General features: G+C 42.8%; 1 protein-coding gene across 1 annotated transcript; it reads left to right on the forward strand.

Moving 5' to 3' along the window:
- LOC104460520 (T-cell immunoglobulin and mucin domain-containing protein 4-like) lies at positions 1-24,100 on the forward strand. Its single transcript, XM_010078444.1, has 16 exons — positions 1-49; positions 1,626-1,970; positions 2,574-2,624; positions 4,136-4,215; positions 4,457-4,513; positions 5,267-5,381; positions 6,021-6,060; positions 14,896-14,975; positions 15,657-16,058; positions 17,154-17,507; positions 18,471-18,563; positions 20,030-20,086; positions 21,697-21,752; positions 22,391-22,475; positions 22,932-22,962; positions 24,034-24,100. Exons 1-16 carry the CDS (start codon positions 1-3, stop codon positions 24,098-24,100), a joined length of 1,962 nt encoding a protein of 653 aa, XP_010076746.1.
- The last annotated feature ends 708 nt before the right edge of the window (positions 24,101-24,808 follow it).

A 24,808-nucleotide genomic window follows, 5' to 3' on the forward strand; every position in this document is an offset into this window, starting at 1 on the left:
ATGTCTTCTTATTTCTGCATGAGCTGGATTCTTCTGGTCCTGTGTACAGGTAACTAAGTATGCCTAAAATAGGCAGAGGTGGATAGAGGTAATGTGCATCAATGGTTGAGGACTGTAAAGAGATTTTTATGTCACAACAGGAAGAGTGGCCACATGGCACAGAAACTGCATTTTTGTGCTATGGATAGAACTTTGTCACAGTGGCTCAGTAGCCTTCTGATGGCCTTATTTCTTTTTTAAAACAAAATCACATTGAGGCTATGATGGTTTTAAAGGCACTGCTTCTTGGGCTGTCTGCTAGTTTTATTAGTGATTGATCTTTTGTTCTTTTTTAGATAATAATGATCTGAGATGAGCAGAGAAATCGTTTTTTATAAGATGTAAAACAAAGATATTTCACTTCAATGGGCTTTGTGAACTGTGGTCAACTGTGGCTGCTGGTGTTTTTTTTTAGCCAATATGAAATTTTATTGGGACAAATTGTTATTTTCTCCTTTGTTATTCTGAGAAAGCAGTCCTAGGAAAATACTGTTAAAGGCAATAGCACTGGAAACAACAGGTTGCAGAGTGGTACTAGTATAGGGAGATAGACATTAAAAAGTTGGTGGTAGAATATGTTCAGTAGAAAGAAAAGGAATATTGCAGATCTTGTTTTTTGTAGTTCTTTGTAAAGACTTTTTTTTTTTTTTTAACTGTAATGGCTTAGGTTAGGAAAATGACTGAGTTGAGATGGGCAAACCTGCTTTTTCACGAGGGACAGTTGCAATCAAGCCACGCAGTGTATGACCAGAGCACAAATTATTTTGGCTGGTACTCAACACAGCTTGTTATTAAAACCCTCCTAAAGGGAATATTGACTGGAGTGGTCTAAATACAGCAAAAGAAACTATCTCCCTGCGACGAATGGGTTGCTGGCTGCTAGGTCGCACTGTTTTGACTCGCATAGCGTGACACAGGCTTGAGGAAATGTGAAAAATGAATTTTAACAGGAACCAAACAAGTTAGAAACTGTATAAAAATGAGGTAAGAAAATAAGGCAGTGAAAAAAGAGGGTATAAAATTTCTCAGAAAAGCTCTGAAAAATCTCTTCTGATAGGAATGGGCAAAACCTGTCATTAGGCAAGAAAAAAGGAACTGCGTTCAGTAGTGATCATTCTGATGAAAGCTGCTGTTCAGTGGCCTTTCATTGAAAGGGAGGAAGAGTTTCCCACAATGGTTTTGATGAAAGTCAGTGTCTTACTTTTCCCCCATGTGTGGCTTGGATTAAATCTGAACTAAGGAAAAATATAAAGAGGTAACAGACCAGACATGGCTAAAGAGAAGCCACAGCGCTGTGCAGATACCAACTCTCTTCTTTCTTCACCCCTCTGCCTACCTGCAGAGGCTGCAGAAAGTGTATTTCTTCCATCTCTGGCTAGAGACACATTCTGAACAAATCACTCGCCCTGTCGTTATCCCTCACTGCGTCAGTCCTGCTGGGATTCGCATCTATTTGTGGGAAAACCTGATCCAGCAATGCCTGGTGGTATTTGCAAGATGGGAAGTACCGGGTTATGGAAGATGCACGAGAAGCTTCCAGTTGCTTGCACTGTGCTCAACAGCTGCGTTCGTCTCTTTGTCCACAGGCCCCGCAGTATCAGGATCGGTTGTGAAAGGCCACGTTGGTCAGAATGTCACCGTGCCCTGCTTTTACAGCGTTCAGGGGCCACACGACATCACATCCATGTGCTGGGGTCGCGATAGCTGCCCTGCTTCAAAATGTTCTCGGACCATTATCTGGACAGATGGATGGAGGGTGACAGAGCGGTCCAGCAGCAGGTATCTGTTGAAAGGGAACCTGTCGATGGGCGATGTGTCCCTCACCATCGTGGACGCTGAGGAAGCAGACAGTGGGGTATACTGCTGCCGCGTGGAGATCTTGGGGTGGTTCAATGATCAGACAAGTAATCACAACGTTGTGATAGAGAAAGGTGAGTGCACAGGCGTGCTCTGGTGTGAGCACCGTTCTGGTAAGTCTGCTGTTGAGTCTGGATTTCAAAGCTTGTGGTGGAAATGATTTTTGAAATAATCCATAGGACTGCTCTTTAGGACTTTGCAGATCTGCTATTTAAATTAGGCTGTCTTTGGTATTGTTGTAATCCCAGCACAGTCACTGAGATTAAAAAAAGGATGTGGTGCTTTGTTTCATGGTGCACAGCACTACTGAGCTTTCATAGAAACACTATTTGAAGAATTTAAGAGGGCAGCATAGGCTACTTAATTAATGCAAAGTGTTATACTTGCACCCTTTTTATAGAAAACAGTGCTTCATTTCCCCTGCTTGATTCTAGAGTAAAGCCCAGAGAAAAAAAAATTAGCATAGACTATTTTCTGTTATCAACTCTTCCTTTGATTTTTAGTTTTTCTCTTGTTTGTAAAAAGCATGATATATGGAAGACGTGGCTGGCAGATGTACTTGTGTAGCTCATATTAGCAAGCTTCTATTGTAGAAACACTTTCTCTTTTTCACTACATAAATGCACACTAAGGTTAATTATAACATATGATGGTTTTGTTTTATTTTTTAACATCAGCTAGGATCTCTACTGCAAGTCCTCACACATACACCTCTGAACAGACCTCAGGTAACTTTTATCCAAGTATTAATCTCAGTAGCATATATAAGCTATGTTGCAAATGGGGATTTTAGGAAGGAAACAAAATGATAGATGATAGAAATGTCTTGGTTAACATTTACTGAACTTTATCGTAGAACCAGAGATCAGAACTTGGATTTAAATTCTCCCTGACAGTATACGGAGAATCCAACAGGAGGAACATGTATACATGAGAGGAACTTTGCTCCCAGGTGTTACAGCTATAACTTGTGTCTCTGAGGCTGCCCACGTCCTCTGCAGTATACGCGCATTTCATGTAGCCCCTCATTGTAGTGGAAGGGACAGTGAACGACTGTTCCTCATGCTGTTTCCCATTCCACTCACAAGGTTATAGATTTTTATTGTATACTCATGCAGCTCCATCTTTTTCAGTCTGAAAAAGACAACTTTAATTTCCAGTACACAAGAGAGAGCTCATAGTGTAATGATAACTTATTCTCTGGATTTTGATAGAAGAATCATCTATGCCATTTGTATTTCTCCCTCTGTCTCGGATGTTTCCAGCTAAGCAACTCTGTAAAATGTTACAACAGTTGCATTTCCTTTTTGGAAGAAGAAGTGAAAACTTTTCTCAGACTGTTTCTGTTCTTGCTGCAAGTAACATGGCTTCCAATCTTAGAACTCATGGGTTTTCTTCACCCTGTGATGTCTTCCTTAGCTGCTGGTGAAAGAATTTTTAGTGTTTTCAGAATACATGTTAATATGTGCATGTTCACACAGAGGGAAGCTGGAAAAGGCAGGCGGCTGTGTGCCTCTCATGTAGGAGCGCTCCAGAGTCTCCACTGGAAGAGAACAGTGAAGCAGATGATCCTGTGCTCTTCAAAATAACGCTTCTGGGATAAGGGGAGCAATTTAAAACACCAAAGGAACCGGCTGGGGTTGTCAATGTGAACAGGAGACTTTGTTTTCAGGAGGGTTGTATGTAATCTGACAACACATGGAGAAACTGAGACTGATACGGAAGACATAAGTTTGTAGCTCTGAATTTTAAATAATGCAAACAGCTTTAATCAGGGAAATTACCTCAAAATATGCTGCAGGTCCTTATGCAAACACACCACACTGTTTCTGTTTGTTGTATAGCTGTCTGGGGCTTTAAAAGTATCACTTGCTCTAACTCTGCACCACTTGCTCTTTCAAGGCCCTGAGCTGACCTTAATCAGTTTTCATAAGATAACCTAAGTTTGCTTTAGGCATCCACTGCCTCTTCTTGGTTCCACAACCAGCTGCCTGCCTTGCTAACCCCTTCCTTCTGGGTCCTGTGTTGAGATCACAGCAAGAGCTGAGTATCTTCTGGAGGGAATTCAAAGCCCTGGAAAGGGCAGCAGAGGCTCCACTACTCAGAGTTTTGTGCTGCCCTCTGAAGGCACCAACCTCTTTACGATAGAGAGGGATGTTCATTGGTCCCAAGTCAGCAGTACTAATTCTTCTCTGTCATGGTTCGGTGTAAGTGATGTGTTTGTCTTGCCTTTGCTCAGCTCCTGGGAGCACCAGCAAATCATCCGCTACCGTCACAAGAACGTGGCTGTCGGTTTCTTCTTCAGAAGCTCCTCAGACTGTAAGCATCTCTGTGTGCTACAGCATACCTCGACAGTGGGTAGATGTAAGAGGTTATTGGGTCATCCCTACAGTTCACTTCTTTTACAATCAAACTAAAACAGAACAATATTTTTTTTGTAGTCTGCATGTTTAGTGCTTATGAAAGAATGCTTATGTGCTCATTATTAAAGGGGGAAAAACCTGCTTTGCATGCATAAAGTACTTCCTACTAATGCAGGAACCTCTGCATTGCCTTTCAGGCCTCTGGTCCCTGCTCAAGCACCTCGGACTGCTTGGATGTAACCTCAAACCTGCAGGTATGGCTGGACATGGGGAAGCATCAGACCCCCTGCGAGCACAGCAGTGCACCTGCGCTGCCCATGCAGCGGGGTTCAGACAGGCAGCTCTGCGTCTGTCCTGCTGAGTCCTCCAGCACATATTGCAGGGTGACAGCCAGTAACATCACCCAGACTTCATCAGGAAGAGCAGACGTCCAAGCTGGCCCTTGGAAAGGCCTGCTGTGATGTACTGCAAGGCAGTATGTGCTGTGGGTGCACATTCTGCTTGTGCAGCACTCTGGAAGTCAGGGACCACACTGTGCTTTGGTGTCTTCCCAGTTCTGATCTCTGAGGGAGAAGTTAGATATCTAATGCTGGCTTCAGAAAAGTTTTGCCTAAATAAAGACCAATGCAAGGAGAAAGCATCCTTGCTTACTGGTATAAAGCCCTGAATAACTACTGAATAAGCTGACAAAAAAGGGGGTGTGTGTAACACCTGTAGATATTTCAATCATAAAAAATAAAATATTAATCAAATAGTATTAAACCTGAACAAATGGGATTTGTCAACTTCAAATCCTTTCACTATCTCAAGAAATAATGTGTTTGACAGCATGGTTCACACAACTGCTGCAGTGACTCTGCTTGAAACTAGTCCTGTATCTCAACTTAGGCTCTTGCTCTCTAGTATACTTTTACTGCAGGGCTGCAAAACACACCAATGCCCTTGGGGTACTGCCTGGGTTTGTTGCTCTCAGTGTCACTAATGCTCGTCTGTTTTGTGTTTGACAGAACGTGTCTGTATCACTTCCCAATCAGCAGTATTCAGAAAATGGGCTATACATTGGGATCGGTTTATGTGCAGCACTTCTTGCCATCCTTATTTTGGCTCTGTTCCTCACTAGACGTAAGTACTGTTCACAGGTGGTTGTTCACAGATGGGTCAGGTATCTCAAGTCACAGCTACGGCAGATGCCACATGTCTTCTGCTTCAAGGAAGCCAGCTGAGGTCTCTGGATGCCTCGCTCTGTGCCCTGTGCTGTTGCTGCTGGCTCAGCTCCCCCCCTCAGCATCTGGGGCACAGAACAGCAAGGTCCCAATGTGTTATCATCAGTTTATGTCTCAGACTCCGTAGCAGCCAGTTGACCCACAGTCTGGTGAGGACATGCATTATATAAGCCCCCCTTCCCTGCCCCACTCATTTCCTCCTACCTGTTCCTCCGTTGCCATGTTGTCCCAGTCCTTCCCAACGATAATGGGAGGGGCACTAGCTTCAGATAACTATATCCAACCATTTATTATGTGGCAGACTTTCTGCATAGAGGCTCTTGGTCAGACCAAGCCATATGAATTAGATTTTGTGGAAATAATGGAGATATCCTATACTGAAAACAACTAGAAGTTGTTTTCAACTAAGTTCCCTTATCTAGTTTCTTACACTTGATTTTTTTTTTTTAATGTGCTACTTTACTTGCTTATGATGGCTTAAAGAAAATTATTTGTTTTGTTTCCTTTTTTCTTTATTTTCATTCTGGATGGTCCTTAGAATATTTATACAATACGAAGAAGACAGGTGACTTCACAAAGTAAGTATTCTGTTTCTGCTTTAGCTAATAGGACAAACTAGGTTGCAGAAAGAAGATGTCCATATGCTGACCACTCCACCACAGACTTTGATTTTCTCTTTTAGTCTCAAGTTAATAGGAAACATTGCAAAAAGAAAATTTAAAATCCTGCTACTTAGTAAGCAAAAATGAGTATAACTGTCAGTTCATTGCATTAGGGAATGTGGAAACTTCAAGCATGGGTTGTCTCATAAGGGGAAAATGGATTCATTTTCAGTCATGTTTAAACAAGTGGTTTTGCATGTTCTTTTATTTATAGTGAACTGGTTGATTTTAGCTATTTGCTCTTCTGTGTTTCTATTGTTTGTTTTTTGTTTAACAGCATGGTTTTTACTCTTTTGTGCAGCTTCATTGCATATTGGAGACCAGAACGTGCAGGGAACCATAGTGCCCTGGAAGATGAGAACCATGCAGAGGAAAACATTTATGTGATACACTAAGGACTGCATGCATGCCTGCCTTTGTCATCGCTGGGACATTCCATAGTTGGCAAAATGCTAGCTGTTCCCTTTACTCAGCAGCTAAATGTGCCTGCACTATTGAAGCATTATTCACATCATTCTAATAAAACAAATAAAAGCTACACTTCTACTTAAAAACTTTATCAGCCTGTTCCAGAAACAGAAGCCCTTCTGGCTTGACTAGAAGTTTCCACTTATCAAACCCTAAAGAAAGTTACCATTGCATTTGTTATCTGCTTCACATTCTCTCTTCCTTTTTTTTGGGAAAAAAAAAAAAAAAAAGGAACTGCCGGAAGAACCACTCAATCACAAAAGGAAAACCACACACATTTTTTTTAAAGTTTGTCTTGTATATTGTATCTGTCAGCTATGAAAGAGTCCATGCCATCAGAGGGCAGAAGCAATCCCATAGCTGCCATGACAAAGATGACACATGGAAAAACCTGGTAGTATTAGTGTTTCAAGATGCATTTAGTTCAACTTTCATTGAAGTTGTGTATACCCACGTCCTCAGTGTGGAAAGCCTCACCCCCCAGGCCTCTACTAAAACAACTGAACAAAAAAACCCCTACTTTGTAAAGTTAATAAAATCCATACTTGTCTTAGCTTGTGGAGAAGTCATCGACGTTGCACAAGATATTGGCTGGAAGTTTGCCCTGCTGTTCCACCCCTCTAGATACCAAGCAACTCTCATGTCTTTTACTGGATTGTTTGATGGCTTTTAGCTCATAAATGGGAAGTATCTGTAGCCTGGTGCCATTCCTCTGTTGCTCCTCAATTGGACAGGGCTCTTAGCTATTCTTCTCTTCAACACTAAACTTGGTTTACTTCAAATAAATAAATGGAGGCAGCCCTGTGAGGATGAATTAACACTTTATGCATTGTTTAGCAATAGACATAACACACCCAAATCAGCGTTAAGTAGAAGAACAGTTTTCCCCAATTGTTTTTAAGATCACATTTTTAAACAGAGGCTGAGGGCTTCCTGAAAAAGCAGAAAAGTAGCCCAGGAAGGAGAGACACCAACTCCTACCAAATATTGGTCAGTACAAATTTTGCCTTAAAGCTCATCCCTAGCAGCGATGTAGAACACCTACAGCAGACATTGCTGCCACAGGGAAGACTCACAGACTTACTGCAAGCTTTCTGTCGTTGAGTTCTTCATTTTCAAGGGAGTCATGCAAAGAACAAAGCTGTGTTATACAATGAGGCACAAAAGAGCGATAATAAGGTCAGCAGGTATTTCTGTTAACAGCTGAGACACTCGGGGTCATGGTCTGGTTGTGCTTTAAGGGGAGCTGGGGTCAGTGGAGCAGTTACCCATCCTTCCCCAGCTGGTAGCAATGGGAGAGCTCGAGCAGGCTGGGGAGGGGGGTGGTTCCCCAGGAGTCCTGGAAAGTCTGGCTGGGGTGGGGTATTGCAGGTGAGTGTGTTTGAAAAGGCTCGAGAGGGAGGGAAAGTCTCCTCATCCTGTTGAGGAAGGAAGAAATGGAAAACAAGCTGGGGTAGGTGACCCTGGAGTGCTTTGTGTTTTCACTTGTGCTGCGTGTTGTCTCAGGGCTGTCTGTTACAGCAGGCTAAAAGGTTGAAAATGGACAGATGAGTTCATGGCTGATTGAAGAGGTCGGTGTAGGAGCACAGATACTAGGGGATTACTGAGCCCTGGGCCAGGAAAGGCAGTGAAGGAGAACAGCTCTGCCATTTTCTATCTTCATGTCACGTGTTGCCTTGTGTAAGAAGGTACCAAAAATAGAAAGGAGCTGCTGGTGTATTTTTGTATTTGACTATTAGTAACAATTACCAAACTCAAATCACTGACCCCACTGCAGACGTTGCTTTCCTTCTGCCTGGCTGAGCATGTTGCTGCTGGGGGCTCTAGCCCATGACCGGAGCTGGAGGAAGTCTGGTCTGGTCTCTGAACTAGATCTCAGAAAACATCTTCAGCAATTTCTGCTTTCTGCATTTTTTACCAGATCTGTACTGGGATCAGAGTCAGACAAGTGTGGGGTTTCCAAAATTATCTGATTCCAGCCACTCATGCTCTTAAGGAGTTTGAGGACCATCTTTGAACACTGCTAATCATGAAAACTACTTGCCCGTAAGGATTTTTTTTCTTATTATTACAGACTAATTCAGACTAATTCTTGTTTCAGTGAGTTTTCCATGTAAAATAGAATTCTAGTGTATCTCATAACCAAAATCTTGATTAAAATTTCCTTTCTGCTATGCAGTTACTTGGTAAACAGACTCTGCAAAGGTCACGCAGAGCAAGAACTTCTCCTTGGATATGCAGTATAACACATACAAGTACATGCAGGCAGAAGCTCCCTGTGCTTTTCCATTACTTCCACTCATGTCAGCGGATCTTGGAACAGGCATTTCAAAATGAGCCCCAGGGATGTGCAGGTGGCACCTGGAGCCCATTCACCCATTAAGAGATGATCCAGCTGCACACAAACTGGCAGCACATTGAGTGTGATAAAACTAACAAGCTGCAAACTGATTTTTCAGAGAGAGCTCTCTACCTTTTGTGCCTGCAAGAAGCCACTAGATAGCAGTACAGAAGCAGAAAGCAAGCCACATTTTTCTGGTTCTTTCTAGTACGCTTGTGTTGTGGGTGGCCTTTTTCAATGCAGTGCTGCGTTCAGCCCAGTCCTGGTAAAGAAACAAAGCTAACATGATGTCGTGTTCATCATCTTCCTTCCCTAGGCACCTGCAACATACTGACCAATTCTGTTTTGCCAAGTGTCATGGAAATTGGTAGCTGGATAAAGACTCAGATTTGTACCCCAGGTGGGATCCAGCTGGTCCCTGCGCTGGCATCAGCTGGACATCGGCTCACAGCCACTGCTTGATGGTGAGCAATGGAGACGCTGGGATCGTTACAGGGAAAAAGTCTCCAGGATATTAGACACATCAGGTTTCATTAGTTCTGTTCACAGAACAGCTGGGCCTGTGTGTATTTGGCATTGTATGAACTGTACCTGGTAGAACATAGCAAGTTGGGTATTTTACTGATTGCTGGCTAACCTGCCTGATGCTGTTGATGATAGGGCACTGCTGTCTCCTTGTGTCTGTCCCCACTGGTTGCCGTATGTGCTGCACTGAAGGATGTGAAGGTACAGAGCAGCATTGCAACATTACTTTGACACAGAACAAGCTCAGAACAGTTCTTTGAGCTTCACGCTGCTTGCATCTGCCACTAAGGTGGATACAGCAGCATCAGGGGGCTATGTACTGGTGAAAGAAACCAGGCATCCTGGCTTTGCTGGAGCCTCATCTGTTGGGGATCTACTTTTTGCCACTGTAGCACAGTGGTGGTGTGATGGATAAGGATGCTAATGAGAGGTAGCCTCCTACTCCAATGTACTACCAAGTCCAACAGGTCAGCAAGCACAAGAGTCCTTCTCTGATGCTGTGTTGGGGGGGATGTTGAACAACTAATCCCTCCCAACCTTCCTGTGCTTCTCAAGATTTTGTAGACCTGTTCATGGTGCCCCTTAAGCTGTCTTTTTTCCAGGCTGACTCATCTTGGACTACCCATCTAATCCTCCTGTGGAAGCTTTTCAATACTTTCCACTATTCTTTTTGCCCTTCTTGGGATCCCTTCTGGATCTAAGGTATGCTTTTGAGTGGACTAGAACTATACATAGAGTCCCATGTAGATTTGTACAGTGGTGTAGTGCTGTCTTCTGCTTTGTTTTCTGTGGCTTTAGTAATAACTGTTAAAATTTGATTTGATTTTTTTCAATGCTACCAAGCTGAGGGATGATATTTTCATGGGCTTGACTACTCATGATAAGCCCAAAATCTAATTCCTGAGGGGATAGTGTCTGGTTAAAGCCCCTCATTTTGCCACGTGAACTTGGAATTGCTCTCCCATTTGCACCATGCTACATTTATTTGCACAGAATTTTGTCTATCAGCAATTCTTCGTTCCTGACCTTAATGCCCTGAATTACTTTTGCTTTATTACTCATCTTTTCCAGAGGAGAACTCCCAGAGAACTTCTTTATCAATTGGTCAGAAAGTAAAAAAAATTTTAGAAAGAGTAAAAAAAAATTCTTGGAGAGGGTGTTGCAGATCTTTGGGAAGGATGTTGTTCTGGCGAGAAAACACTTGTGAGTATTCCTCCCAGGATGTCTTTGCAAATAGAAAATATGAAGCTTGGGAAAGAAAAAGAGGGGTCTTCAGGCAGAAGGCAGAATCAAGGGAAATGAAGAAATTAAGAAAATGTAAGCGATGACAAAGTCAGAGGTGAAGACTCAGCCAAATGTTTAGGAGTGTAAGAGCACAGCCCTTGTTCTTGCTGCTCAGCACCACAGATCAGTGATGGGCCTTCAGAGTTCCATGGAAAGGGAAAACAGAGTATATTGAAATCTCTGGTGCTGAGTGTCTTGGAAGAGGAAAGGAAAATGGGATAGAATAGAGTGTGATAGAATAGACTGCTTCAGCTGGATGGGACCTACAACGATCACCTAGTCCAACTGCCTGACTACTTCAGGGCTGACCAAAAGTTAAAGCGCGTTATCAAGGGTATTGTCCAAATGCCTTGTTCACCCTGACAGGCTTGGGGCATTGATCGCCTCTCTGGGAAGCCTGTGCCAGTGTTTGACCACCGTCTCAGTAAAGAAATGCTTCCTAATGCCCAGTCTAAACCTTCCCTGGTGCAGCTTTGAACCATTCCTACGTGTCCTATCACTGGATATGCAGGAGAAGAGCTCAGCACCTCACTCTCCACGTCCCCTCCTCAGGAAGCTGTAGAGAGCAATGAGGCCACCCCTCAGCCTCCTTTTCTCCAAACTAGACAAGCCCAAAGTCCTCAGCCTCTCCTCACAGGACATTCCTTCCAGCCCCGTCACCAGCTTTGTTGCCCTCATCTGGACTCATTCAAGGACCTTAACGTCCTTCTCAAATGGTGGGGCCCAGAGCTGCACGCAGGCTCAGTGAGGCTGCACCAGTGCTGAATACAGCAGGATAATGACCTCTGGTGACTGGCTTCTATCCAGAAGCATAAGGAAGGAGCAGTTGTGGTACATAAAATCCAGAAATGGAGAAATGAGACTTCATTGTGGCTCACTCAGCATCTCTGCAAAGTATAATATCTAGTTATCTCTCCTTCCCCTTACTGCACCGGAGTCGCCGTCAGCTAAAATGTCCCATTTTGTGCTGTTTCACTGGATTATGATACAGATCTTTATAGGTGAGTCTTCACCTGCTTTTTGTGTGCTTGCCCAGAAAACAAAAATTTGGTAAAATTAAAACCAGCGACACTTGTTTTGTGAAAACAAAATGGTGAAAAGGGTTGTACTTGTATACAGAACTTCAAAAATTTTCTTAATTTACTGAATTAATACTGATTGTGATTTTTTTTTTTTTAAGTGTGTGTGGTTTCCTCTGTGTATAGGCTTGGTTAGTTCGCCTGTCCCCCCAGATTATTTAATTTCTTTACTGCTGTTAAATGTCTACCGCTGGCTTTACTTCTTCGTCTGTCTCTCCACCCTGCTGCAGTGCTGACACAGCCCAAGCTAGGGAATTGAAATATTGGCAGAGTAATGAATGTACATATATGATAAAGAAAGGATTTTATGAAACTCTGAGGACTGTCTGCTGCTATAAACTGAGTGTGGGAAAGCACGGCTGGAGATTCCTCTCCTTTTACTCCCCAGTGCTCGGTTCACCCATCTGAAAGAGACAGAAGTCAAAGAAAAGTAATTTGGGAGACTGGGTCTTGCAAGCATGGTTGGTATTGTCTATGTTTCTGCATGTGCATTCAGGCGTCAGCAATGCAGTTTCCAAACTGGCAGAGGTGGCTCAGGAACATGGGTTCACCCACTTCTAGTGGGGTGTGAGCTCCTAGCGGGAGATGTGCTTTTAAATCACTTGGGCATTTCGGGAAATTCTTAGATGACTAAATATTAATTGGTTAAAATATTGGATGAATTATTCAGCATAAAAATCTACAGCACCTGTGATGTTCTTAAATTGATCTGAAAAGCAGTGTAAAAGTTTGGTCAGTGGTGGACTATACTGAGGGGCAAGGGATGATCCGTGCCCTGTTGAGGCAAGATAACACAACTTCCATGATGTATGCTGTGCAAGTGGAGCTTCTCCACCACCTTGCTGTAGCCCAGGGAATTCCACAATATTTTTTGTCTTTTGCCAGTCTCAGCATAAGAGACAGGAGGGCTCTTTCCTTGCCGTATCTTCAGCCTCAAAATAAATTGGAGGTACTTGCCTCCATTTGGTTTTATTTTGAAAAACTTTCTTAGATGTGGAGCTAATAAAGGGCAAGAATGGCTTTTTGCTACCTTCGCTTTAACTCGGCTCAGTGCTGAGAATGGGTAATCTTGAGACTCAGGAAACCAGCAGAGTGGGCAGTTAAATGCTGCTTGTCTGTTAATCAGTTATTTTCTCTGCAATTTCATCAGTACAGACGCTTCAAGAAGAAATTTAAAAAAAAAAAAAAAGGGTTTATAGGGAAAAGATGCCAAGTATTTTCTACGAAGACAGAAAATTATTCCAGAAACAGATCAAGAAAAAAATTTATTTTTCAACTAGTCATTTTGGTTGGAGGATGATGCCTTTGTCCATCCAATGACCAGTCTACAGGAGAGAAGACCAAAACAATAGCAACTATTGAAGTTAGTGCTTCATACCAACTGTCACTGAGGGTTGGTTCAAGAGAGACTATGTATAAATACGTGTGTATCTGTATGATCTGAACAGTTATGAATACCCCTTTCTATTTTGGAAGATGCATTAAACATCTGGAGTCCATTTCTTTCACTTGGATTAAGGATTTAGAGTGGCAAACCTCACGGACTGCAGTGGGAGTACCCAGGCATGGCTGATGCTCAGCGTGCCTTGGGCCAAGTCTGGATGCCTCAGAGGGTCACTGCCATGGACGAGGGCAGGATTCCTCTCAAAGTAAGACTAGGGTGTCACAATATAACAATCTCAGGAACCTCTTAATTTGAAAGACCTGTCAATTCAGTCATATTTACTATTTGTTTTGGAAAATGTGTCCGTGGAAGAGGCTGCAACTGGGAAGGATGTTATTTGGTCCTTGCAGAGGTTTATGCTGTTGAATCAAGGCTGTAGCGGTGTTGAAACTTTCCACACCAACCTGCAGTGCAGGCAGATACTAGCAACATTAGCTTCACATAAATTAAAAGAGGATTTGAAACTGCAAAACCTTTAACTTTCTAGCACTAATACTGGTGGGGAACTCCATTGGCGACACTCTGGTGCCTTGTTTCTTCCTTCTTCTTCTTTTTATTTTTATTTTTTATAATAAGCTCAGGGCTCTCTTTCATTCAAAGAGAAGAGCAGGCAAGTTGTAATTTGTTAGACAGTTGCTTAACGAAGCTGCTTTTGTGCTGTGCAGGACTGGGATGAAATAAGAACAGAAGATAAGTCCATTTCTCCTCAAGCAGCAGTGATGTTAACTCCAGGAACAGTTCAAGCTGGTCTTGGTTTTACACACATCTTTGTTGGGTTGACTTGAAAATATGTGTTAACCCACTCAATGGCCAACCCCCTGCTCCCCTAGGGGTACTTTCAAGGTCAACTGGATGAACTGTTTTGTTCTGTCATCACAGAAAGAGGCTGTTTCCTCTCTTTGTTTTGCTGTAACAAGGCAAATGAACCTACTCTTTCCAAGGACTAAAACAAGCAGCCATCTTGCAAAACCTTGTCCTGTATTCAGGAATTCATATTTTTGGCACATCCTACCTTTATTTTACTGCAAAAGCTTCTGCCCTTCACACCATATTGCATGTTGTTTTGTCTGCCTCTTCTCTTTTAGCATTTGGAGCTGTGGAAACACGAACGAGTTGGCTTATCTTGCCAAGGGGATAAGCAATAATGAAGCTGAAATGTCATCCCAATAACAAGTCATGAGGCAACCTACCACAGACTAAAGCCTCACCTGGGGAATAGTCCATTAAAGACAAAACAAAAGAGACATGGACACAGTTGGAAGCATCTGTTTGCTATCTGGGAGTCATGCCAAAAAGAAAAGGCACTCAAACAGCTGGCAAAATAGAAATGTCTGGCAACCCAGGGCCAAAGCTGGTGATAACAGCAGCAACTGCTGTAAGTCCTCTTTGGGGTAAGCAGGCTGGCCATGAGACATCAGATCTGTGGGACGATCCTCTTGTTGCAGCAGAGGACCAGACCTGGATGCTCCCCAGGTCCCTCAGTTCCTGCTCCACCATATGTGAATGATAATATGGGGGAAAAATGCAGCTAGGTATGAGGAATGGCACAGACTAGATGAATGAAAACCAGAAAATGTTTGTTCCTTTACAGGAACTTTTTTTTTCTATAGTGCCTTTCATGAAGAAATATTCAAACCAGATGCTAATGTGGGTATTGGCTGTAAACACCAAGTAAATTTGGTCATGAGGAGTAAGAGCACAAGGAAAGCATGTATGCACTCTTTTTAACATCAGCATAACGCTGGCAGTTAAAGCTTCTATGTACACTGTGCTCTGCAACATAAGTGGGATATTTAGCAGGGCTTGCTCAGACACGGAAAAAGCCGTGCACTCTCTGAGAACAGATTCCGATAGACAGATCCTGCTGTTCTGCCAGCTTAATTAGGCCCTAATTTCACACGTGAATCAGTATTTTGGACCCTGATATTGAGACTGTCTGTGAAAGGCAACAATGACAGCATCTCCTTTCTGGAGGAGGTGAAGGTGGACTGAGAAAACCAGATGTATTTCACACCGTGTTTCTGAACAACTTTCAAACAGCCTCTTAGAGAGATGGGATGGGGGCAGAGCTCCCAAATTCCACTTGTACAGGTGTAATCTGTGCTTGGGCTGCCAGCAACAGACCTCGGCTCCGCTCACCACATGTTTGATGTCAGTGATGTATTTTGTGAGCAGTCCTCCAGCAGCTGGCCGAGGCCAGAGCATGGAGCCCTCCAGCAACAGGCCAATGTCTGTGAGCTCCCGGCTCTTGTCCCTAGTGCCCTGGGCCATAAGCTGACACAGGCACCAGGGAAAGGCTTGGGGTGCCAGTGGCTGTGGCTGTGCCCTGCAGGCAGGAGCGTTTCTTTTCCTGTCTCATTGCGTTGCATAGGTAGAGCTGTACATTGGAGACTGCCAACACTTGTCTTTCCTTCTTCTTCCTTGACAGCGCACACTGCATCCGAAGCTGTTGTCAGAGGAGTTACAGGGCAGCCTGTTCAGCTGCCTTGCTTCTACCGGGTGGCTCAACGTAGGGACATCTCCGATGTGTGCTGGGGCAGAGGCCCGTGCCCAAATTCAAAGTGCAATAACAAAATTTTGCACACCACTGGCAATAGGGTGTCATTCAGACAATCTCAGAGATACAGTCTCCAGGGCTATATTTCCTACGGAGATGTGTCTCTCACCATTGGGAACCTGAAGGCAGAAGATGCAGGTACATACTGCTGCCGCATAGAGGTCCCAGGCTGGTTCAACGACATCAAAAAGCACATACGGCTGGAGGTGGTCAGAGGTGAGTTGTGAGACCTTCACGATATAGCCAGCAGGCAGAAACCTCTCACTGGATAGGAGTTTAAAATCTGAGTGTATGTGTGCTTTTTTTTTGTTTATTTTTTTTTACAAAAAGTGTTTTTCCTGAACTGGGTAGTTTTCAAGGGAGGTCTGCAACCAGTTGCCAATTTGAATCGCACTCAGTGAGCAGTTTTGATGAGAAGATAGTATGTTTTACCCTTTTTTGTCTTTCAAATTAAATATATTTGATGTTGTAAAAGATTATGGAATTAAAAAAGGGATTTATCATTTGAAGAGCCCTTGGAATTAAATTCTGTTTTTCATTTGGGGTTCACCCAGCACCAAAAAGGCTTTCATTTGGGTTGTGTTATAAGGACCCCTCTGTGTTTAGAAGTTTTGTCTCCAAGTCTCGAAGGACTTTTCCTCCTTCCTATTGTTTTGCTGAGCTGCAGGATAAAGTAAGAGTCTTAAAAAGTCGAGAAGAGGCTGAGAAGCATTGCAAAGCACAGAAGATGGTACTCACTCTCCACGCTGCAGAATGATAATTTTTTTTCTGACTTTTACAGGGTGTTCAGGGGTGCAATTGGTGCTGACGTACACAGTGCTCTTGTATGCCTGTTGTAACCAACACAACGGGAGAGTGAGGAAAAAGGCTGCAATCCCATTTCTGTCCCTGAGTTCAGCAGAGGGCAATAGAGTTCATAAAAAAGGACAGGCTGAAAAGATTAACAAGAAGCTTGTGGCTGAAAATCGAGCTATTGTATTTATTTTATTTTTATGAGGACACTGAAAAGCAAAATCACAAAGTTTGCAAGTTTTTGGGATCTACCATGTCAGGTTCTGGCTCTTCTACTTCTGTAAGAGGGTCAAGGAAGCGGTGTTTGAGACCTACCAAAATCTGTAGGTTTGGGAATTGCTCTGACTGGGACACGTTTTCTGTTAATTAGATGGTCTTTTTTAAATAGTGACTCTTCCATCTTAATTCACAGTATTTTATCAGTCAGATAATTTTAATTCATTTCTGGGTTGGCTTTCTTCAGGGTTGATTGGCAATGCTCTGATCTAGCTTTTCTCTTGGTTGTTTTTTTCCATGCAGCCCCTCCAGTGAGGACAACCACCACGAGAAAGACTCCTGTTCCCACCAGAAGCTTTAGAAAAACAACTTTTGCTCCCCAAACAACCTCTGATCGTCAAACAGCAGCAGAGACTGCTGTCCTCTTGACAACCACCGTCCTCCCAGCAACAACTGCAGCCACCAAGCCTCCAGCAGTAGTTACACTGGAGACCACTGCTCCCCCAACATTTGCTGTGACAGCAACCGATACTTTTCCAGAAACTATGGTGACGACCAGTGCTGTCCCAGATTTTTCAACTGATGTCCAAGCAGCTGATATGAGTACTGAAGATTATGATGTGTTCTGCTCAACGGAGCCTGTTTCTCTTCCTGGAGGTACAAAGAGTAACCAGAACTAATCCTTTCTTTTTTCAGTGTAGCAGAGAGGTCTATGTTAGCTTGATTAGAGAAACTCTCCAGATACTTATATTTATATCTGGGAAATTTTCTCCAAGATGCCTATAGGTATGTCTCAGTAGGTTTAAGGAAACACAGGTCAAATGTTGTAGATGATGCCAAACAGGAGTGAATAACCAAGAGAGTAGAGGGTCAGGTTTGCATTCAGGGGAGTTTTAACAGGATGGAGAAATAATGTGATGGAAACCTCATGATGTACAACAGAAATAAATGCAAAGTCCTGCACCTGGGATGGAGTAAGAGAGGTTCACTCAACTGTGCACCATATTTTTCTTGATTTGGGAAAGACAATTGAAATGGTCTGCTGCAAAGATTAGTTTAGAGCATGTTCTGCTTGAGCAATAAAGTCAGTGAGAATTCAAAACATGCTTAAAATTGAGTACTTACATTGTCATCCCATATGAAGGCTGCTGTTATTATTAATATGCAGTCAATCAGAGCGACCTCTTATCATCCTAACCATTCCTAGGTTGCTACTTTATCCACATCAATGACTTCTTTTCCACAGACTGATGTCTGCACACAAGGCTGTTTTTTGTACTTTTTTTGGGGCTTCTATCACTTGAAATTCTTTCTGACCTGAACCTCTGAGGACAGCTTTTCTGTATCTTCTCTCATCTTCCAGCCATAACAACATGCCCCAGCTAAACTTGGCAAAAAATTACTTATATCAACAGCTGAACAGTTAAAACATCTAACCACTGGACATGATAGTAAAGCACGTCAGTTATCTGGGTAGGATGAGCTGCAGACATGAAAACCGAAGTACAGATTTTCAGCTCTTAGTTGCAGAGGCAGAACTGTTCAAGCAATTTTGAACGCCATATAAAGACCCCCCCTAACATGTGATCTTTATAAGCATAACTTTTTACTTTGTTTCAGTGACTGCCAAATTCCCAAGTACACTTCCAACTTCAGAGGGAATTGATACTGGTGCTGATACTTCTCTCATGGTTGAAGGTGTCCCAACTGCAGGTGGGTAGGACAGCATTGCAAGGTCAAAAGTTGCATGTTCAGAGAAATTATGAAGTTGTCATAAACAAAAGTATTGACTATTCTTAAGAGTGTACCAAACATGTCCAGATAGCTGTTCATTGCATCTGGAAGTAAGAGGTATCTGGGGTCCACACAGAAATTGTTTGGTATCAGGATGTAACAACAGATGAGAAACACACGTTTTCAAGCCTCCAAAGGAAGTAGATTGAGTCACTCGCTACTGTTGGATATCTCAGGTCTGAGAGAAGTTAAGAACTGGTCTTCGTCACCATCCAGGCTGAATTGTCAGCTATCTGATTTGTCATCACTGTGAGTTCACCGAGCTTTCAGTTTTGAATCCTCTCGGTGTGTTGTGAGCTTTGAACCTCACTGAATATATTCATCCAGATGTGGCTGCAGGCTCAGCTCTCCAGTGCTCGACATGTGTCCTTGGTCATGATGGAAAGCAGCAGGCAATTACCACAACTATCAGTGATTCCTTCAAGAGAAAAGAAACTGGTACACAAAAATCATACCATATCTGAGAAGTGAACAAACTTACATGAAGTTTGCACTTTGTGTGAGCAGCCCAAGTTATTCAGGTGTGATAGCCAGCCCACCAGATGCCCTCAAATGAGGACTTTAAAAAAGGAAAGATAGAATTCAAGGATGACGTATCATATTTGGTTGTTAAGAGAGTCCTTTTAGTTTCAACTAGTGCCAAGAATCTCTTTGTTCTTAAAAACACAGTATTTAGATTTTTGCAGGTCGTCTTTTGCTAGACCTAAAGACTGACAGCAGAAATATAGTTTAGGAAACTGTTCCTTAATGACCCTGGAGAGGGCTCACAGAAGAGACTTAACTGGTTTCTTGAGCATTTGTGAGGGTTTCTCACCGCTGTCTCACTTGCCATCTTTCTGATAGATTTCTGGATAATGCCTGTATTCTGCCACTGTAAACAGGGAGTTTTGCAAAGGCTCTTACCTCCGGGATTCTGGGGCAACTTAAGTTGGGCCTGTGGGCTAGAAAGAGCCACCACAAAAGCGATAACAGCAGAAAACCTACCACGCTTATGTGAATCATGTGTGCTCCCACCCGTGCAGAAACTTGTGTCATGCTATTTCCGAGAGGCAAACCGTCAGAATGTGTGAAAATGCTGCAGCATAACTGAGCCTGTCTAGTGGGAACCATAAGCCAAGTTAAGTTCTTGACTCTGTCTCCTTTTGCTCAGTGAAATAATGCACTAAATGGATGAACTTCAGCCTTATTGTAATGTAAGGGAAGGCTAGTTGTTGCTGAACTCTGTGTTAATGTCAGCACGATGGCTGGGAGAGAAACCCACAGTTAAGAGCCCTCCATCTCCAAGCACAACTCTCACCAGATAGGTTGGGGTAGCTGGGGCAGTTGGTTTCTGCTGAAAAGGCTCTGATTTCATTTCTCTTCTGTCTTTGCCTGCTTTCCCCCAGCAACAACCCCACCAGCACCAACCACCCTTCACACCCTGAAGAGAACCCTCACTCCAGGTACGGAGAATAAGCAGCAATAGTTGGTCCCATCAGCCAGGCTGCAGCATGCTGCCAGAAAATTTACTTTTGACTTGTGGGATGTGCATGTCAGGGTGAGATGTGCACTTCTTGTGTATTTGGGGGTAGTTCTGCTGAACTACAGTCTTCCCTTCTGGAGAGGGAACGCGGGGTATCCTAACACAGGTGTATGGCAAAATGCGATGTTCACATATCCCTGGGATTTCTAGCACTTGCTAGGGTTTTATCGCCTATATTTGTTTAGCTGTAGTGCTTCTTAACCATAATCTCTTTTTGACTCCAATGCAAATTTCTAGCTAAAGTTGCATGCATGTGAGCTGCCTGTGCCCTGGCCATGTCTTTGATAAAACGCAAGCACATTATTTGGTACATGGAGACAAATCAACTCAGGTCCTAGAGAGAGATGATCAGAATGGAGAAATTTGGAGGAGATTAGGTTGTTCACTGAATAACACACTCCGAAAAGTTAAAAAAAAAAAATCCTTCTAATGGGATTATTTGTCACCATCTGATCACCCCCATCACCACGTGACATTCTGGGTGTCTCATGCATGTGAAGTTCCCTTTGGCTGTGGTCGGTGTACCGTGGGCATGTTACATGCCCCGACAAATGACTCATCTGGTCACTGCTACATTTTGCTCGGATGGAGGCTCTGTAGTTGTTCTGCTGACAAACCTTTGGAAGCACTACTCATCACAGTCCTTCTATACGTTAGGGGATGACCTAAGGCATAGGAGCTTTCCTGTCATAGGGTGTCAGCTGAGGTTTTGATTCACTAAGCTAAGTGACTCTGTTTTTAAGATACTGCTAAATATTCTGTGCTTCCTGTGCCAGATCAAGTGTTCCAAATACCTAAATACTTCAGTATTGTGTAGTGTGAAGTCATGATGAGCCAAGGCCCAAGCCTAGATTAACTTTTTGTGACTTTAAATTCACTAGCAAAAGTAAGAGAGTAGGATCACAGGATAACAGCAGAAAAATTTGCTGCAAGAGCTGCTTGAGCATTCATTTAATTCATCCCTGTTTCCAAAGCTCTGAAAACTAGAATTGAACTTTTCTTAATATCCCTAGATAGAAAAAAAAAAAAAATGAGTCACCCTCATAGAGCATTCTTAAATCTGTGGTAAGTTTTCTGAACGTAAAGCTGTTTCCTGTGGTTTTCAGTACTAATGTAGCTTTCAAAAACTGCCGTCACACAGAAGTCTGACCACAATTAAACTGAGACAGTTCTTCCAGTTAAGACTTGTACCTTGCTTGCTACTGCTGCTCCTTCAACATCTAGTTGTGCTTACAGAAGTGAAAACTCCTTCACAGCAGACAAGTTTCTCCTCTCTTGCTTCATGGGCTAACCCTGGGAAGCCTCCCCTTTCCTTGATGAAGACTGACGTTTCCCAATGACTGCCTGATACACCATTTGTGGTGGAAACTGATTGTTCCCGGTGCTTTATTTCTCCTACTCAGGGCCAGATTTTGCCTTCCTCATTCCCTGACAGTCCATTACTCCTTGACTACGGCAGTGACAACTACAGTGGCCCTCACTCTTTCAGGTGACTGTGCCAGTAATAATTTCAATCACTTTCATTTTCAGGGATTTCGGCAAGTTCAGATGACAAGGCTGAAAAACATGATGATAGTGGAGATAAGGTAAAACTTCCTCTAAGTTTCAAGAGTATTTAACTAGAAGCCAGAAGGACAGTAGGACATGCTAGTGATTTTCAGTGTATTCATACTAAAAGGACAGTTTTTGCAAACTGTAGCTTGAACTTTTTTTGGAAGCTCAGGAACCACCTATTTCCTCTTTCCAAGGGATAGTGCCAAAGCCTGTGAATATCCTGTCCAGCTTGGACACTTTAGAAGAAAACTCATCCCCCTGACACGTTTGTGAGAGAGGCAGAGGTAACATCCTTGGGGTATGACCAGGCAAAAGACAACTTAGGAGGGTTGTTACACTTCATTGTGTCTAATTAAGAGGAGGATGAGGTTGACTAAGCTTCTACTTTAGACACTTTATTAAGAAGTTCATATTAAGTGGGATGAATCTAGGCTCAAATACTTCAGAAGATTTATTAAATACTTAACAGGTAATTAATGTTGTTTATCATGAGCAACCTGATGTGTCTTCTCAATACTTTGTACAGGCAAGCTCAGAAAAGCATTGCAAGCTCCAGCCCAATGCAGATATTTCAGAGCTCTTAGCCACCAAGGCAACCTACTCCTCCATGAATAGGTCTGAAGGAAACCTCCTTCTAAAGCCTTTTCAGTTTTTCTCTTCTCCCTTCCAGTTTCCCAGCTATGCCATTCTCATTGCCTGTGTCATAGTGGTGTCCGTTCTTTTCATACTGATGCCTTCATTGTTCTTTTGGAAACGTAAGTATCCTTAAGCACATATTGATTAATGTGCAGATGTCCTTTGGTATCTCTGGTTAATCTTCTGGTAAATCTGCTGCGGGCCCTGTGACAGCATTCTGTTCATTTTATGGGGGTTGCTGTCCTTAGTCCAGGACTGTGTCACCATGAGGAGAGCAGGGAGCATGAGTTGGTGGGGACGCAGCAGCAGGTAGCCTGTGCAAAGAACCTGTTCGCTCACATGTTGCGGGTCTCGCTCATCTTATTGGCTATTGCTTTGTAGTACAGTGGTCCTGTAGTTTCCTGGAATTGCTCCTGACAGACTTTGGTGTAACTTAAATCAGAATGAAATCCTTTCTTTCCCGCTTAGCCCACAGAAATTTTGCAGCTTTGCTGTCTTCTGAACACATTTGATGGATTCATTAGAATTATAGATTTCTTTTTGCCATTGTGACATTAATATTATTTTGCTTCTAGGTAAACACACAAAGAAGTTTATAATGAAAAGGTAATCCATTTTTGTAATTTCCTATTAAAAGTTCCAATGTAATTTTTCTTAGAGACAGGAAGGTATTGGCCACCGATTGTAATAAGTGTAGTATTTGGCTTGTGGTGCTGTCTACCAAAATTGTATTATGTGCAAACTTCAGATAACTTCAACCCCAGAAAGATAAACAGTGGTTCCTGGATACTGCTTCTATGTAGCAATGAATGGATATCCAGAGCACTGGAGAACATCAGCAACTGGTACTTACCGTTATGTAGTGACCCCAGCTTAAGGAAGTACCTAATCTGCTTTATTCTTTGATCAAATACCAGGGCATGACCCTGGTAGGGTTGTTTGAAAGAAATGAAGAGATAAACGGTTATGTTGATCAACCAGCAAAACCATTGCTCAGAAAAGGATCAGGGATTTATGGACAGCCCTCCATGAAGTGGCAATTCATGCCGATGCACAAAAAACGGGCCCCATGTAGGGTACGCTGCAGCAGTGTAACCAAGCTTTCCACCACTAGATAAGTCTTGCAGCTCTCATGTGGCCACTGCACTCTCTCACGCACTCCTTGGGTCACACTGAAGTACCCGAGGTGATCACTGAGGTGATTGTTTTGAGGCAGATATGAAATATGGAAGTATGATGAATAACCCTGTGTGGGTGCAACTGTTAAGTTCATGTCTTCTGGCTTATCTTGAAAAAAGGATTTTCTCTGGACAAACCACAGGGTAGCTCATGGAAGTATCATCCCTTTGCCAAAGACCATTAATTTTTCAATGGCAGATGGTCTCCCACCTACGAGATAAGGATTGGGGGCCAAGGAAGGACTCTTCTGAATCCCATGGTGGTTACCCTACAACTGTCATTGTAAGATCTGAACAGCCCTTTCCTTCCCATTAGAAGAATATAACCAAGGTAAATACTTCTGCAAAAAGTAGGCATTGCACCACTGAAGTCGGTGGCCTCACTAGCTTCTGGTATCTGTTTCAATGGGGGTTTGCTGATGTTACAAATAAGAACAGATGCTCTGAAGCAGCAGTGTGGTTTTGCCCCATCCATAGTGCTCTATGCTTCTCACTACAGCCCAGCGGAAGACGTTGAAAAAATTTTCAGTGGTGCTGAAGGAGAAAACAGCATTTTTTCCCTGTGAAGAGCTCCTAGATCATCTGTAGATGCTATGGAAAATAAAAAGGGCCTGTTTCATGCTGCATTGAGGGATGTTTATGAGCCCTCAAAGTATCAATGGGTGTAAACAAAAGGCCAAAGCACTGTTTCATGCTGCGTTGAGGGATGTTTATGAGCCCTCAAAATATCAATGGGTGTAAACAAAAGGCCAAAGCTTCAACTGTGAAAATTTAAAATCTTTTTGCAAATTTTTCCGTGTCACCTTTAAAACTCATAGTATAAAGAAGCTTCTTTGAGAAAGTACTTTATGCATTATTCATAGGTGTTTCTGGCATCTGCCTTCCTTACTAATACCATGTTACAGAACTGAATTTGTTTTCTTCCATTTTTACTAATGCTCTTCCTTGAATACAACTTATACTGTGAGGAACAGAAGAGAGAAGAAATAACATGGAATGCTGCCTAACTTCAAATGGCCAAAAAAAGAGAAAAAAACCAGTAAATACAGTTCTTACTTCTTTTATATAATCAAGAGAATAATTAAGCCACAAGAATGCTGCAAGTATAAATCAAAACCACAGATTACTTAAGCGGCACCGATGCTGCCTGTGATTCAACATGTTTGAATGACCCTTGGAGACTATGTTAATAAACTTTGTAATTTACTGCTAGCAATTGTATTTTTATGCTACATCCTAAGGCATTTGAACAGGAGTTAGTTATTCCCCAGGTG

The sequence above is a fragment of the Pterocles gutturalis genome, unplaced genomic scaffold (genome assembly GCF_000699245.1).
Source record: "Pterocles gutturalis isolate BGI_N339 unplaced genomic scaffold, ASM69924v1 scaffold5766, whole genome shotgun sequence".
Classification (NCBI taxonomy): Eukaryota; Metazoa; Chordata; class Aves; order Pterocliformes; family Pteroclidae; genus Pterocles; species Pterocles gutturalis.